Source organism: Acomys minous (genome assembly GCF_964271855.1).
Source record: "Acomys minous genome assembly, chromosome: 2".
NCBI classification, from domain to species: Eukaryota; Metazoa; Chordata; class Mammalia; order Rodentia; family Muridae; genus Acomys; species Acomys minous.
In genome coordinates this window covers 109,238,648-109,255,086 of record NC_140484.1, presented here as the reverse complement: position 1 = coordinate 109,255,086, position 16,439 = coordinate 109,238,648, and the positions used below count along the sequence as shown (strand labels likewise).

Sequence of the window (16,439 nt, the reverse complement as noted above, 5' to 3'; positions counted from 1 at the left end):
GTGTATGTGTACATGTTCATGTGTGTACATGTATGCACATGTGCACTTCATATATATTTTTAGTGCGCCTACATTTGACTGTGTTTTGCATGCATAAGGGCTGGTGTGGAATTTTCCATTTGCAACATCATGTTCCGCTTTAGAATGTTTTGGAGTTTAGAATTCAGAGTTCTGGCTTAGGAATGCTATCCTTAACCTAGTTGATAGCTACCTTATTCTCTCAATGACAGAGTTCCATATTCATATTATCCATTTTTCTCTCTCAAACCAGAGCCAACCAGTCACTTTTTGGAACTCTACCCACCAGTTCACTGGGAGATGGTACTTGAGATGGTACTTGGTGATTGCAAACTTGTGGTCTAGGGGTGGTCTTTGTGGATAGAATTTTAGTGAATTATTTACAATTAAGCAGTACCAATATTCTCTATGTGTGGGTTTAACTAGTTTCAGGTCTCCTTCCTTCTGCCTCAGCATCTTAATTGCTGGTGTTATAGGTATGGTATTTCTGTCTGCTCCCCACTTCCCTCCCCAACCCTTCTGACAGGGTCTCACTGTGTAGTCTGCTCCTCTAAGACTTGGCCTCCTGAGGGCTGGGGTTAAGGGCAGGATTTTAGGGTGTACCATCTGGGTACTCTTACCTGGAAGTACCAGCTGTTCCATGGAAAGTGAATCTTCAGTTTAATTTATTTATCCCATTCCTTGGTGTGTGTATACACTTGGACTTTTTCAAGTACTTTGGCTTCATAAGTAGTGATGAAGTGAACATTTTGAGATACATTCCCAGAATTGTGATGAGAAATGTATGTTGTTAATCAGATAAAAGTACTTTTAATATTTTGGAATTTATCACCAAGGCTTTTATATAAATATACCATATTGTATGTATAATTCTCCTATTATTCCAAATTGGTATATGAAACAATAATATTATTTAGCATTATATAATATAAAAATACTTCTTTAAAATCATTTATAATGATTCATTATATATATATATGATTCATTTTATATATATATATATTTTTCTGTCTTTTCTCACACTGTAGCCCATGCTGACTATGAACTGACAATCCTCTTGCCTCACCCAGCTTGGTGTTGGATTACAGATGTGCACCATCAGCCCGCTATTACAGTATACTTAACCTAGCTAGCTACAGTCTTACTGTTAGATGACTTATTCCCAGTTTAAAAAGTTGTAATAAGACTGCTTCAGTGATAATCCCTTATCTAAATACACACACATGAACATGTACATATATGTGTATATATGACTGTGTATGTAATATAGCCTTCTAGAATTGTCTACTTTTAGTGTTCCTGGGATAAGTGAGGTCAGCATACCTTGTAGGCTTATTAAACTTTTTCACTTGTGCTTGGAGATGTGAAGGGTCATGGGTAGGTGACAGGAGATAGAAAGTAAAAGTCTGTCTGTCTTTTAACTTTTATTTCCTGTGATACCATAAACTCTGCTTATTTGAACTAATGTTTTCAATTTACAGATGGATCCTGACCAGGAATTACAAGGCTCTTGCCAAAGGAACAAGAGGCAGCACATCTGGCTTCCTTAATATTGTGATGGAGCTGAAGAAATGCTGCAACCACTGCTACCTGATCAAAGCTCCCGAGGAGAACGAAAGGGAGAACGGCCAGGAGGTCCTTCAGGTGCGCACCTCCTCCCGCGTGTAGCTGCCTTCTCAGAAGTGATTCGGTGGTATTGTAGATCTTAGTTTTCAATCAAGCTTCCTTTTCTTCCTTGATTAGCCTTCAAGGAGCATCAGAGCAGGGAGCTTTCTAAGCATGAGTCAAGCCAGACATCAGCACTGGTGTGGAGTTGCGGGAGCCCCAGGACATGACAGGGATGTTTTGGGGATGTGGTGGAGGCGGAAGGGCTTGTGTTTGAGGACAGTTATTCAAGGTCTACTTGGGCTATGTAGTGTGCCCATGTCTCTAAATGAACAGAAACAATGAGAAAACTTAAGTAGCAATGCAGGAAGCATAGTACTGCGGATACCATGTTTAAAGATCATTTGGGAAGTACTGTGTTTGAACATAATGAGTAAATGCCTTCTGACTCTTCAGTCCCTAATCAGGAGCAGTGGGAAGCTGATTCTGTTAGACAAACTGTTGACAAGACTCCGGGAAAGGGGAAACAGAGTCCTTATCTTCTCTCAGATGGTGAGGATGCTGGATATCCTGGCTGAGTACCTGACTATCAAACACTATCCCTTCCAGGTAAGATGACTCAGTGACTGGGCTCACACAAGCTCTGTCTGTTCTCTCTCTTCTCTACCTTACTGAAGTAGAAGACAAGTTCTCTTGCTTGAAAAACATCTGTGATTAAGGTTCCAGGAAGGCCTGAGTTTTTCTTCATGCCTTTAGACTACTCTGATAATGAGCATGTGAAGGTTATTCTTTGAAAAAAAAAAGATAATTTTTGTTGTTTGTTGTGTTTTGGTTTTTTTGAGACAGGATCTCACTATGTATCCCTGGCTGTCCTAGAACTTACTATGTAGAGCAGGCTGGCCTTGAACTTATGTACCTGCGTGTGCCAAGTGCTGGGACTAAAGGCCTGTGCCACTATACCTGGCAACAGTTTATTTACTATTAGTGAGAATAAGTGTGTAAGTACACATGCATATGTATTAATGTGCTGTGGTGCCTGTATGGAGATTGGAGGATAGCTCTGAGTTGTTTCTCTCCTCCTACCATGGGGGCTGAGTTCCAGCTCAGGTCCTTTGGCCTATGCTGCAAGTGCCTTTTACCTGCTTAGCTCTTGGTCATTAGTGCTAAGGACAAGGTGGTAGGAAAGATTAGCAAAAAGAAAAATTGTCAAAGAAAAGTAAAATTGTCTGTGCTACTTAGCCATATTTGTTGTCAAAGCAGACAGGAGTAACTGTGATCCTGATCGTAGAATCCCATATCCTAGAAGAAAAGAAGAGATAGCGTTGTTTTATCTCAACCCCATGGAGTGTTACCTTGGTTTAAGGCTGGGAGGAGAGAGAAGGAGTTCTGGAAACACCCTTGTCCACAGAGCTGGTGGTAGTGACTTCTCAGAAGAATGGTCTCAGTGCCTCTTGCTAATGGGACTGTTTCAGGAGGGCTTTCTTGTTTCAGATACTGGCTGTGAACCTGCTTTCTGCAAATGCCTTTGGTTCCAGTCTCTGCAGATTTATTGTAGATAAAGGGAATAGTGGTGACTGTGGGGAGGAACAGGTGCTCCCATCTGGGCATCTAAGTGGCTGTGACTCCTATGGCCTTGGAGGGATGTAGGTCTTTGCAGACTCTGCTTGGATCAGCTTGGCCTTTTGTAAAATCAGTGTTTCATCTGAAGAGGTGATTTTTAAGGGATGAAATATGAAAGTAACTTTACAAGCTAAGAAATGCCATTTATGTATAGCATTTGCTTTTCTGATTTTTCGAGACAGGGTTTCTCTGTGTAGCCTTGACTGTTCTGGACTCTTTGTAGACCAGGCTGGCCTCTAACTCACAGTGATCCACCTACCTCTGCCTCCTGAGTGCTGGGATTAAAGGTATGTGCCACCACGCCCAGCAGCATTTGCTTTGTTTGCATTAAATATTGCAGTATGGGTGACTGTCTTGTACCTGGAAATGACATATGTTCTTCCTAATAAAAAATTAAAAAGCTAATAAAAAATTCTATGAACAAGTCAGTGCCTGCAGCTAATTGATTTATTATCTGAAACTTAATAGTGATTACAGAATGTAAATTTTAGAAAAAGCTGGCATACATGATCAGTTAATTTGAACATTTTCAGTAGTTTCCAAATGTGCTATTTTTTTGGTTTGTTTAGCACATATTTGGTTTGTATAGCCATATTGCCTAAGAAGTATTGTTTTTCTGCAGGAGCCACTAGAAATACTATTTCCTCATGGTTTCTCATCTCTTTCCTTGTATGTTTTAGTAGACATTCTGATCTTTGGGTAAGCCTAGACATTCCTTTGAATTAGAAACTTCTGACCTTGAGTATGTAACTGGAGAGCTCAGGTCACATCGGCCCGGCTGTTTACACGTACCCTCATAGTACTTTGCTAAGCGCTTCCAGTTATTTTTACTTCGTGCGTGTCTGGAAGATAAGTTGCAAGTCTGATGTTCTATTCTAAGTGTAGCTGATCTTCCTCACTTAAGATTTTCCTTGTGGTTTCTTTTTACAGCGCCTGGATGGTTCTATCAAGGGAGAAATCCGAAAACAGGCATTGGATCACTTCAATGCAGATGGGTCCGAGGTACATTATGCGTGGCTTTGTTATTTGGACAACATGGGCTTTGTATGATGGGGGTGGGGGGTCTTTCAGAAACGTATTGTAGCAGACTTCTCTTGTCTTGGCGAGAGAACAGGAAAGGCCTACTCTAAAGGATGCCGTGTTCTGTTGTTACTCGCCGGGCAAGCATGTACATGCTTTCCTAGCTTCCTTGCGCTAACTAATGGTGTTTTCTACTGGCTTGCCAAATTTCTGGGTTTGGAGTCAAGGCAAGGGCATGGTGGGCCATGCCACATGTCAAGGTTTTCTGGTACTGTTGTTTAAATAGCGTGTTTGCCAAGTTTCAGTTACACTTTATTTCTGGTGTGATGTAGCCTAATGTTCAGTCTCTGCCTTATAGCTACAATTGTACATTACTAAATGTCCTGCTTTGAATTGGTTTTGGCAAGTGTTTTGGTTTGGACACATCCATCTGAGGGCTACTTTACCCAAATTAGAAACCCTGAGTGCATCTCTTGTCTGCATGTCAGTGGTCTGGTGAGAAGAGAGCTAAGAGGAGTGTGGGAGAAGAGCTCCAGTGGGAGAAGCTGCTGACACCAAAGACAAAGGGAGCAGTGGGGACAGCACAGAGGACAAGTGTTGTTTTGGAGAGTATTCTAATTTCTAGAGACTGCGTATTTTCTTAGTAGCTAGAACAGATTTGTGTTCTGCTTTCTGAAGGGTTTTAGAATTCAGTGTGTCTTTCGCTATTTCAGAATGATGATCTGAGAGCTGGTAACGTATCGAGGGACTGAGTCATGAAACCGTTAGTCTTGTCCCTCTTCTCTCTATTTCTTTAACTGTAAAATCACAATGGCTCCATGCCCTACTTTATAATATTGCCATGAGGATGAAATGTGGAGATAAACAAAGCACTCATCACATTTCTTAGCTTGTAATAGGTACTCAGTAAAATATCGGCAATTTTTAAATTATAGTGTTTATAAACAAAACAAAAACCCAAAACAAAAAATCCACTGTTCCCTTGTTTTAATTTAAAATTGATGTGATTTAAATGTTTCATTTTCTTTTCAGAGAAAATCTGAAGGGGTGTGTGTGTGTGTATGTGTGTGTGTGTGTGTGTGTGTGTGTGTGTAGAGGTATGTGTAGTTTTAGTTTTTGATTCTAATTCTCTCTGATAGTCATATAAAATATAGTTTCTCTGACATTCTGTAGCTTTTTAAATTTAATTATAAAATTTCTGGGGAAGACACTGCATGCCCACTTGTTAGGTGTTGTGGATGGTGAAGAACCCAAATGAAGCCATCACCACAGTGACATAGTCTTCACACACTGCTGTCCACATCTGTACGGATCATTGCATTTACCTTACTGTAATCATGCTCTATAGGATTTTCTCCTTTTTTGGTCAAAATTATACTTAGATTATTTTTCCCATGTCATTAAAGGCCTTAGGACACCAACCCACCTACCTCACCCCTCTAGGATCAAACCCAGAGCCTAGTGTGACCTAGACTGGCACTCTGCCACCAGCCTGTGTCCCCAGCCCGACACTTTAGGATGTGATTTCTAGTGTTTTTTCATGCTTCTGCTATTATTTTTTACTTTATGTCAGTGACTCCTTAGCCTGCATGTATGTATGTATGTATGTATGTATGTATGTATGTATGTATGTATGTACGCACGCATGTATGTGCCTGGCGCCTGGCATCCGAGGAGGCCAGAAGACAATTTTGGAGTCTTAGAACTAGAGTCACAAACGGTTGTTAACTGACACGTGGGTGCCAGGAACCGAACCCAGGTCTTCTACAAGAGGAGCGAGCGCTCTGACCCCTGAGCCGTCTGTTCAGGATTTGCTATCTTTAGCCATTTTCCTATTCCTGCAATAGTTACAAAATAATGAGCACTGAAAAACATTGGGACGTATTTTGTTTGGTTTCCTAAAATAACTTCATAATTTAAAAAAATCTATTAGTTTGATTGATAATAGACATAAACAACTTCCAATTTATATTACCATTGTGACATTGAAAATTGTTTTTGAGATCATTCAATGTTCACATTATATTTACTGTTTTAGGCCATCTTATCCTAAACTACCTGCTGTTAATCTTCATATTATGTGTATTCTCAGCTGTTCATTAATTATTTAAAATTCTTTAAAATTTAAAATCGGAGCTGTGATTATTTAAAATTCTTGCTTTTTTGTGTTTTCATGGCTTAGTGCTGTTGATTATGACTGTTAGAATGTGGAGAGTTTTTTGTACTATCGCCTACCTATCTATCCATCGTCTGTTAAATATATCCCTTTACTGATGTTTATTCCCTAAGTCAGCTGTTTGTTCGTATTTATTTTGGTTTGCTTTGTTTTTAGAGAAGAGTCTCTTGTAGCCCAGGCTGGTATATAATGGAGGATGGCCTTGACACCCTTACCCGCCTGCCTCCTCTTCCTCAATTAGAGGTGTCTGCCACCATACTTGACCCCAGACCAGGCTTTGAGTGGTAGTTTTGTACTCAAAAGGCATTAACTTTTGTTGGAGGCTAGTGAAATGGATCCGTGCGTGCGCGCCCACACACACACACACACACACACACACACACACACACACACACGCCCACACACACATACACATACACACACACACACACACACATGTACCAAAAAAAAAAAGGAAAAGAAAAAGTTTGAGCTTTTGATACAGGTGATCAGATGTTCTGGAAATAGTGACATTTTAAGCTTAAGCTTTTTTTTTTTTTTTTTTTTAAGCCTGGCTATATGTAGTTTACTTTCCCTCTGCCCACATGTTTTCCTGAGCACTCATCTAGATAGATATAAGGCAGGTATACCATACCTGTCCAGTCTATTGCTATGGAGACTGGAAATATTAGGGCCTGGTCAATGGCATACACAGTGTTTCCTCAGACCCTCTCTGCTTTTCCTTGGGCACGCTTTGTGGTGCTGAGGTTCTTGTGCTGCTGCTCAGCAGCCTTGATTCGTGCAGTGTGCTGTTTCCTCACCAGCCTGCTGAGTGGCTGGGCATGCATGCAGTGAACTATGCCCATGTATACTAACCACCTCCATGTTGCAGTCTACCGTTCTCAAGAAAACATGCATCCAAGTTGCTTGCTGAAACAGTTCCCATGAAGACTGAGTTTGTGTGGTGCTTTTGGTTAACTTGTTGCATACACGAGTTTTAGCTGGGATGTAAATTCCTTGTCCCTACTGCCTTTCTAGAGTCTATTTTACTCCTTTGTTCCCTGCACTGACACTTCCTTTTAATCAAATGAAAATCCCCTGTGTCTCAAGTCCTGGAGCTCCTTTTAGCCTTCATAAAGTTTGTCCATCATATCTCACTTTTCTTCACACCTGCAGGGGTTTCCAGGTGTGAGGGCTTATTGGACTGTGAGAGTGTCTCTGAGAAGGCCACTGCATAAAGTAGTGTATTGCATTGTGTACAGGACTTCTGCTTCCTGCTCTCCACACGGGCTGGCGGCCTGGGAATCAATTTGGCTTCAGCAGACACAGTTGTCATCTTCGACTCTGACTGGAACCCTCAGAATGACTTGCAGGCACAAGCCCGAGCGCACAGAATCGGTCAGAAGAAGCAGGTCAGTGGGCAGAGGCTCTGGGGTCACTTCAAAACAGCAGGCAGAGTTTATTCTTCCCTGTCAGGCTGTTCCTAAAATGTTTATTTCCTCACTGCTTTGCCTTCTCTTTATACTTGTTCAGAAAAGAGACGTCTTTGGGCCTCAGGTGAGTCCTAGTATGGACTCTTAACCTACTTCTTTTTGAAAAGTGTGTCATGAGTGACTTCCCACACATTACCAGCAAAGGTAGATGAGGAGCGGACTTGGAACTGAACCTTTGCTGTGTTAAGGGAATGGCTAGAGGTGCTGGAGAGATGGCTCAGCGGTTGAGAGCACTGTCTGCTTTTCCAGAGGTCCTGAGTTCAATTCACAGCAACCACATGGTGGCTCATTACCATCTATGATGGGATTTGATGGCCTTGTCTGTCATACATGCAAATAGAGTACTCATATTTTTAAAAAAAAAAAAAAGCATGGCTAGCTAGTCTAGTATTAGTCAGAAGAGTTAGTTTTATTCTCCATGACAGTGTAATTGGCAGCATGTTGGAAAACCACAGGCTTGGTTTTTAGGGTTTTTTTTTTTGTCTATGGATCTCAAAGACTGCTTTCTTACTGGCTACCTTACAAGTTCGTATGTGAGTAGTGATTCAGTTTTTGTAAAACCAGTAAAGCCAGTTATCGTTGGGAGGATGTTTGTTAAGAACAAGGCTGTGGTCTCTTTAGAAGCACTTTCCTTTAAGAACATACCTGCTACAGATAGCACATATTCTGTACCTCCCTGTTTGTGTAGGCTGGCAGGCTGTCGCCATACGTGATACAAGAGAACAAAGTGACATCCTTTCTCCTTGATTTTTGACAGAAGGATTTTTTTTTTTTTTTTTGGCTTTAAACAGGAGTAAACATGGCATTTCCTTTTTTCACAGGTGAATATTTACCGCTTGGTTACAAAGGGGACTGTGGAAGAGGAGATTATAGAACGGGCCAAAAAGAAGATGGTGTTGGACCACCTGGTGATTCAGCGCATGGACACCACTGGCAGGACAGTTCTCGAGAACAACTCAGGAAGATCCAAGTAAGTTCCAGAAAGATGGGAGACAGACTCAGATTGTTTGCATAGCATTTGATGCAGTTCTGACAGGGTTACCAGAGGCAGGATCTGTCAGTCCTTGGATCACTTGTGACTTGGTGATATGAGGTTGGTCCTCTGGTCGCTTGTCTTTGTTTTATCCCTAATGCCTCTTCTTATGTATACACATTGCCTCTTTGTTTCACTCTGCTCTTTTGTCTTTGCTTCTGGTTCCTCATGTGACATGACACAGTAGCATAAGTATGGACCATGTTGTTAGTTGGTTCTCAGTACAACACAGAGTCACTTTTGACTTTTTCCTGTGACTCCATTAGACAGAGCTGGCTACAGTGCTTCTACTGTTAGTGAGGCTATTTGTGTGAGGGTTGTTGTGCCTTCAAACTGTTAATATCAAAAGGACACAAGGAGCAGCATTGAGGAGTTTATACTCTGACTAGCTGTGAATTTTGTTACAGTGTTTTCTGTTTGTTTGTTTGTTTTGTTTTTTTCTAGACTGGGTTTCTCTGTGTAGCCTTGGCTGTCCTGGACTCACCAAGCTCACAGAGATCCACCTGCCTCTGCCTTCCCGAGTGCTGAGATTACAGGTGTGTACCACCGTGCCTGGCTATGCTACAGTGCATTTAAGATTAAGTCAAATTGTCCTAAGTAGATTGCTTTGAGATAATTTTCTGTTTAAGAAGAACCTAAAGCAGAGAAGCTTGGCTATTTGGGAAAAGAGGTGAGAAGAATGAACTTCTTAGTGAAGATGAGGTGACTTTTGGAGACAAAAGTGCAGAGGAAAACGTGTGTTGTTAACCATCTTTGCCAGCAAGCATGTTGTTGGTGAACCAACATGTCACTGAGTTTCTACACTTAACCACAAACTCTGGGTTATAATGAGGAGTTTGAGGGATGACTGTTCTTGGGGCAGAGTTAACCCTTGGTCATTTGTCCCTTTTTGTGGAGGGTATACATAGAAGTCCAGGTTCCAAGTACATAATTGACATTCTTTTTTTCTAAAAGTTTAAAAAATATTCATGTGTTTTTTTATGCACATATATGTGTACCATGTGTGTGCCTGGTTTCTGCAGATGTCAGAAAAAAGCATTGTAACATGTAACTTAAGTTGCAGGTGGCTGTGTGTGTAGCACTGTGGGCATTCTGAGAGCCAACTCAGGTCTTCTGGAAGAATTGAGCCTTGTTTCTAGCCCCTTTTAACACTTTTCATATTTTTATTTATTCGTGAGGAAATTGAGGGGTACACTTGTACCTCTGAGTGTGGAAGTAGGACAGCTTGTTTTCTCCTCCACTGTGTGTGTCTTGGGTTGCAGGTAGTCTCAGGCTTGTTGGCAAGATACTTTTACCTGCTGAGCCATCCCACCAACCTCTTACTTACGATCACAATTGGATTTTACTCCTACAGCTCAAATCCCTTTAATAAAGAAGAACTGACAGCTATCTTGAAATTTGGAGCAGAGGATCTCTTCAAAGAAATTGAAGGAGAGGAGTCAGAGCCTCAGGTAATCAGTTTGAAGCATGGGGATTTACTTTTGTAGTCACTTTGGGAATCAGTATGAAGGTTCTCAAAAAGAAAAACAGCTGCCATATGACCCAGCTGTACCACACCTCGAACTATACCCATAGGACCATGCTTTACTGCAGCAGTTACTACAGTTCCAAGTTACCTAATCAGCCAGGGTGTCTGTTAATAGGTGCACAGGTAACAAAACTCCATGTGTCTGTATGTAATGGAAACTATGCCATTTGTAGGAAAGTTGGTAGATCAGGAGTCATCAAGTGAAATGAGCCAGATTCAGAAAAACAAGTATCACATTATTTTTTGTTTGTCTCTGTGTGGAACTTAGGTTTTATATATTTGTATATATGCTTGCTTGTGTAAATGTGTATGGGTGCGCGCACGCTCACACACAGACACACACGTCAGCTGTCATATGTATATGACATGAAAGGCAAAGGAAATGTTTTTTGGAAAAGGGAAGGTAATGTTATTCAAGTATATGATAGACTTAAGAGAAAATGTAGTTGTGTAGTTGTATAACCCATCACTTTTACAGTAGAAATGCATTAGTATAAAAAAGTTTTTTAAAGGATATTTTATAAGTTTTTTAGGAAGTAGATTCTTTTTTTTTTAATCATTTATTTATTTTTATTGTATGTGCATTGGTGTTTTGCCTGCATGTATGGCTATGTGAAGGTGTCAGATCTTGGAGTTACAGACAGTTGTGAGCTGCCATGTGGGTGCTGGGAATTGAACCTGGGTCCTTTGGAAGAGCAGTCAGTGCTCTAAACCACTGAGCCATCTCTCCAGCCCTAGGAAGTAGATTCTTTGTTAGAAATTTTTTTCTTTTCTTTTTTAAAGATTGATTTATTAGATAGACCGTGTTCTGCCTGCATGTACACCTGCACGCCAGGAGAGGGCACCAGATCTCATTATAGATGGTTGTGAGCCATCATGTGGTTGTTGGGAATTGAACTCAGGATCTTTGAAAGAGCAGCCAGTGCTCTTAACCTCTGAGCCATCTCTCCAGCCCTTTGTCAGTGGGAAGTGTTGGGTGTGAAAGATGTAAGTTGAGGCTGTCAGACTAAATGGAACATCGTAGGACCCTGCCTGGTGTGCGCCTAATGTTTTTAGTAAATGATGGACTATTGCCTTGTCACTATACCTGCGTTACTTTTGTTCCTTCAGGAAATGGATATTGATGAAATTTTGCGCTTAGCTGAAACCAGAGAGAACGAAGTATCAACTAGCGCGACAGATGAGCTTCTATCCCAGTTTAAGGTAGGAAGACCTGTGGGAGAGTACTCAACACTGACTTATTAACTAGTAAGTCCCTTTGTCTTGAGCACTTTCTCCTGTGCTAGGCTTTACCTGAATTAACTCATGCTCAATGTCATTGTGAGTGAGGACGTTAGGAATGTAGCCGGCAGTATCCCCATGAAGGTAGCTCCTGAAGGGAGTCATCCTTCCTAGAGTCAGGTGCAGAGGAAAAGACTTTGATGAAGAAGACAGAGTATATTGCCAATGAGATAAGCACAAGCTCAGAAGTATGGAGGGCTATGTAAGGCATTCATGACATCAGAGAAGTCAAAGGCATGGGAATTACAGGTGATGGTTGGGAGATTCCCTGCCCCTAGACAGGGTCTCTCTGTGTAGCCCTGGCTGTCCTGGAACTCACTCTGTAGACCAGGCTGGCCTTGAACTCACAGAGATCTGCCTGCCTCTGCCTCCCAAGTGCTGGGATTAAAGGCGTGCGCCACCACTGCCTGGCTTAATTTTTTCTTTGGAGGGAGATTCTGTTAGACTTTCTTTTTTTCTTCTGTTCTTTCTTCTCTCTCTTTCCCTTTTCTCCTGTTCCTTCCCCTCTGCCTCTTTCCTTTCTAAAGGGGCATAAAGAGATAGTCAGTGATGTCTGATGAGCCAGAATTAATGGAGTCATGGCTAGAAACTGGGCAGCAGGTGAGCAGGAAGTGGCACCACTGAGGACAGGTATTTGTTAGAAGGCTCAGGGAAGGCAAATATGTATAATAGATAGAAGGACCAAATAAACTAAGGTTTTTAGAAAGATGTTACTGTGGCTCTAGGTTTCTGGAAGTACTTGAGATAGGGAGCTTGGCAACCTGGTTGGGAAGAAAAGGAATTGATCACTTCAGTGATGAGAAAAAGTCTGAGGATTCAGTCTCTGACTTGAGTTCTGCTGAGAGGCAGAAAGCCTTGGGACAGCCGCGGGGTTACACTGTGCATGCAAGGCAGAATGTCATCTAAATCTAATTGGTGTCTCTGCTGTGCGGCACTCAACAGGATCATGTGACATTCTCCAACAATACGTGATGCTGGAGAAATTGGGTCACTTGGCAATCCTAGGATAGGAGATTGGTCTGGACAGTACAGGGAAATCAAAATAGCAAATGTTTCTAAATTGCAAGTGTGAATATGGCTGATTCCCTGCTGGTTAAAGAAGCAAGAGAAAGTTAAAGGTTACTGTGGCATTGGGGACAGGAGGTTGCTTAGTGTTGATGCAGAAATGGTGGGTTGTGGCTGGAAGCAGTGCTGTGTTATGTGTGCTCCATGGTTGGCTAAGGTGGAAATTGTCTTAGTGAAAGACTAAGGAAGCAGCTGCGGAAAGAGTGGTCAGAGAACTCTCGCAATAGAATTCCCAGAATTCATTCTTGGATACAGAGGACAAGATGGCTTGTCTTAAACTTAGTGTCTTATAACAAAGTCTCAGACTGGTTTATTCCACAATAGACACTTATTTCTCATGGACCCGGCATAGTGAGGTTTTTTGAGGACTGTCATCTGAGTTGCACACTGCTGTCTTCTTATCCTGTTCTCACAAGGCATGAGGAGCCGAGAGAGCTCTGTCTAAAGTCTGTGTTGTCAGGTGACAACTAATCCTGCCGTGAAGACCATATATTGTGAGCTAATCACCTTTCACAGACTCCTTCCTGGTACTGCCAGGTACTGGCATCAAGATTTCAGCACTGGTTCCTTTATGGTGGTGGTTGTGCAGGGGCTTGAACCAGGATCTTATAGACGCTATGCAAGCACTCTGCCACTGAGCTACAGCCCTAATCTTGCAACACCTGGATTTTGAGGGGCACAAACATTAAACCTGATTGTACCTCTGTGACTATCCTCATATTTAAACAGATGTGATCTTAAGATGTTTTGATTAGATTCTTATATGATTACTTAGTTACTAAAGATCCTATGCTATAACTTACTGATAGTCAGCACATTGCTGGTTACTGTTCCCTTCCTAAATCCCTTTTGTCATATATTTTAATACCCAGGAGATATGGTTAACGGTAGAGGTCTGCTTACCTTACAGCTCCTCTGTTTGTGGAGGGAGGACTGCAGCTGAGTCGGCATTTTCTTTCTCCTTAATACTTTGTCTTAAGCCTTCATTTAGTGTGTTGGAAACAGCAGTTTTTTTTAAAAAAAAGTAGATTACCATTTTATTTAGTAATAACAACACTTGTGCAATTTTTTTGCTATGTTTGAAGTATTGTTAAAACATATTTGACACATTGACTGCTTTGATATTTATAGCCCCTCTGTGAGGAAGCTTACATTGCATTTACAGATGGTTGAAGGAAGTGAAGCACAGGAAGACTGTCAGCTTGCTTGCTTGTTTATTTGTTTGTTTATTTATTTATTTATTTATTTGTGCCAAGGTCTTATTATGTTGTTCTGGCTGTCCTGGCATTCTTACATAGACCAGGCTGGCCTCGAACTCAACAGAGATCTATCTGCTTTTGCCTCCCGAGTGCTGGGATTAAAGGTGTGCACCACCACGCTCAGTGAGGCTGTCAGTCTCTTACTTCATACATACGTGTAGCTGTGATCAGTTTCCAGTCAGATTATTGGGCCATCACTATATTTCCTTTGGAAAAGCTAATTTCTAGCTGCTTGATCTATGAACGTGCATTCATATTTATGTTTGTTTTATCATTTTTTCCAACTCCTTAAAAATATCAGACCCAAAGGTCCATGGGATAGCTCACAGGGTGGATGTGCTTGCTGCTAACCTGAGTTCAGGTCCCAGAGTATACACTGTACAGGGACAGAGCTGACTGTTACAGGTTGTTCTCTGACCTTTACAGCATGTGCAGTGACAGGTATGTGTACACATGCACAGACAAATCAAATTAATTAGCATAGAAGCCCAGACTTACAGTAATTGTGAACAATTAGTTTGTACAAAAATAATTGAAAGAACAGTGAAATGGGTTGCTTTTAACAATCTTAGAAGTCATACCTTTTTTTCCCTTGACATTTAAAAAAATCTGGTTGTAAAGATTAAAATATTCTTGCCAGATGTTAAAAAGTTAGTTTTTACTAAATGTCATAAAGTTTTGATTTGATTTTATGTTAGCTCCAAATGACTTTGAGGATGGAAACTGTAAAGGCCCCTTTGTGCTTCGTCAGACTCTTAGGCCAGGAAGGAAAAGGTGCAACAAAATGTGAAACTGGAGATCGGGCTCTTCACGGCAGCCAGCGCCATCCAAAGCTGCCTGCTGTTGGGCTGTAGCCTTTGACTGGTGCGCTTAGAGGGTTTTCTTTTTTGGGTCGCATACCTACAGTTTGACTAGAAATACCTTCAGATAGTTGGTAGGGAATAAATGGTATGTCTTTTAGATTTGTTTTTGATTTTGCCTAAGATTAAAATGGACTTTTGAGCATAAGTTATTTTACATACATTTACCATTACACTCGATAAAAATGAATCAGGTGCCTGTGTGAGTAGGTGAGTAAGGGCTGCCTGTTGTTGTTCATCAGAATTAGAGAGCTGCGAGGGCATCACAGACGACTGTTAGCTACCAAACAATTTTACAACCTGAGCAAATTCAATTATACAATCAGTGTGATATACATGAAGTACATGTATAGGATTTAATGATTTTTCAGCAAGACTTACGAAAACACTTTTTCTTTCTGTATCTATTCCCTAGTTTTTAATAACATTTTAGATGAACTGACAGCTTTGGCAAGTTTTTTTGGGGAGAATAAATGGTGAGAATGGTTTTTTAAAAGTTGATTTTGATTATGTAATAACATTATGAGCCCTACCTATTACAGTGTTATGTTGGTGCCGGGCAGATTGTGTTTGGAAGCAGAGAAATGTCAGATGGGGTGGCCTCTCTCTTTCAGGTGGCCAACTTTGCAACAATGGAAGATGAAGAGGAGCTAGAAGAGCGTCCTCACAAGGACTGGGATGAAATCATTCCAGAAGAGCAAAGGAAAAAAGTGGAGGAGGAGGAACGGCAGAAGGAGTTAGAAGAAATTTATATGCTGCCTCGAATTCGTAGTTCCACTAAAAAGGTGAAGTGAGAGGAAAGTATGCCTTGTGTCCTGTGTGGCTGCCAGTGTAGGTCAGTCAAGAGCGAGGCTCTGACACAGGCCTGCAGGGCAGATGGAAGTGAGCATGCACACGGCTCATAACCATACCCTTGGGACTTTTTACTTGGTCGTTGCTGATTGGCTTTTTGAGAAATGACTAGGCAACTTCAGAGTTTGCAGAAGTTTGTATTTTGCCTTTGAGGTTAAAATTGCTGACAGTCCTGACAATTTGTTTCTCGCTACTACTGTCTTTAAATTTGAGAGTGCCAGATCTTTTTTGTCCTTAAATGTTCTCAGTCTTGGGTCTAAATTTTGTATGGGATTATGTGACCGACACAGGACACCCACAGGCTGAACAGCTTACTCAGCTCTTCACAAGCACCATTTGATACGGTTTCTCCTCAGTGTTACTGAACTAAGAAAACAAATTTACTAGCCATTTTTTGGAGCTCTTAGGCTTGTCTGCTGTCATAGTAAATCAACATCAACATTTGTTAAGCTGTTATGGCATGCTAAACAGTTCTGAATGCATTTGCATTTCCTGATGCAGTTAATGCTTGTGAAAACCCTTTCTCAAAGGGACTGTCGTATGTTTATTTTCATTTCACAAAAGAGAAAAAAAGACGAAGAGAAGTAGGTAGTTGTCTGAGGAGTTACTGTTTTATGCTGAGCATCATATGTATTATAGTATAAAAATTA

General features: G+C 41.1%; 1 protein-coding gene across 2 annotated transcripts in view; it reads left to right on the top strand.

Annotated features, from left to right (window-relative positions):
- Nucleotides 1–16,439, top strand: part of CHD2 (chromodomain helicase DNA binding protein 2) — a 114,113-nt gene that overhangs the window by 58,464 nt on the left and 39,210 nt on the right. For both annotated transcript variants that reach the window (XM_084751983.1, XM_084751982.1), the window contains 8 exons: nucleotides 1,500–1,662; nucleotides 2,080–2,232; nucleotides 4,174–4,245; nucleotides 7,681–7,830; nucleotides 8,733–8,881; nucleotides 10,299–10,395; nucleotides 11,583–11,675; nucleotides 15,552–15,722. In XM_084751983.1, coding sequence (XP_084608109.1) covers nucleotides 1,500–1,662; nucleotides 2,080–2,232; nucleotides 4,174–4,245; nucleotides 7,681–7,830; nucleotides 8,733–8,881; nucleotides 10,299–10,395; nucleotides 11,583–11,675; nucleotides 15,552–15,722 — 1,048 coding nt within the window. The remainder of the gene's footprint in view (nucleotides 1–1,499; nucleotides 1,663–2,079; nucleotides 2,233–4,173; nucleotides 4,246–7,680; nucleotides 7,831–8,732; nucleotides 8,882–10,298; nucleotides 10,396–11,582; nucleotides 11,676–15,551; nucleotides 15,723–16,439) is intronic.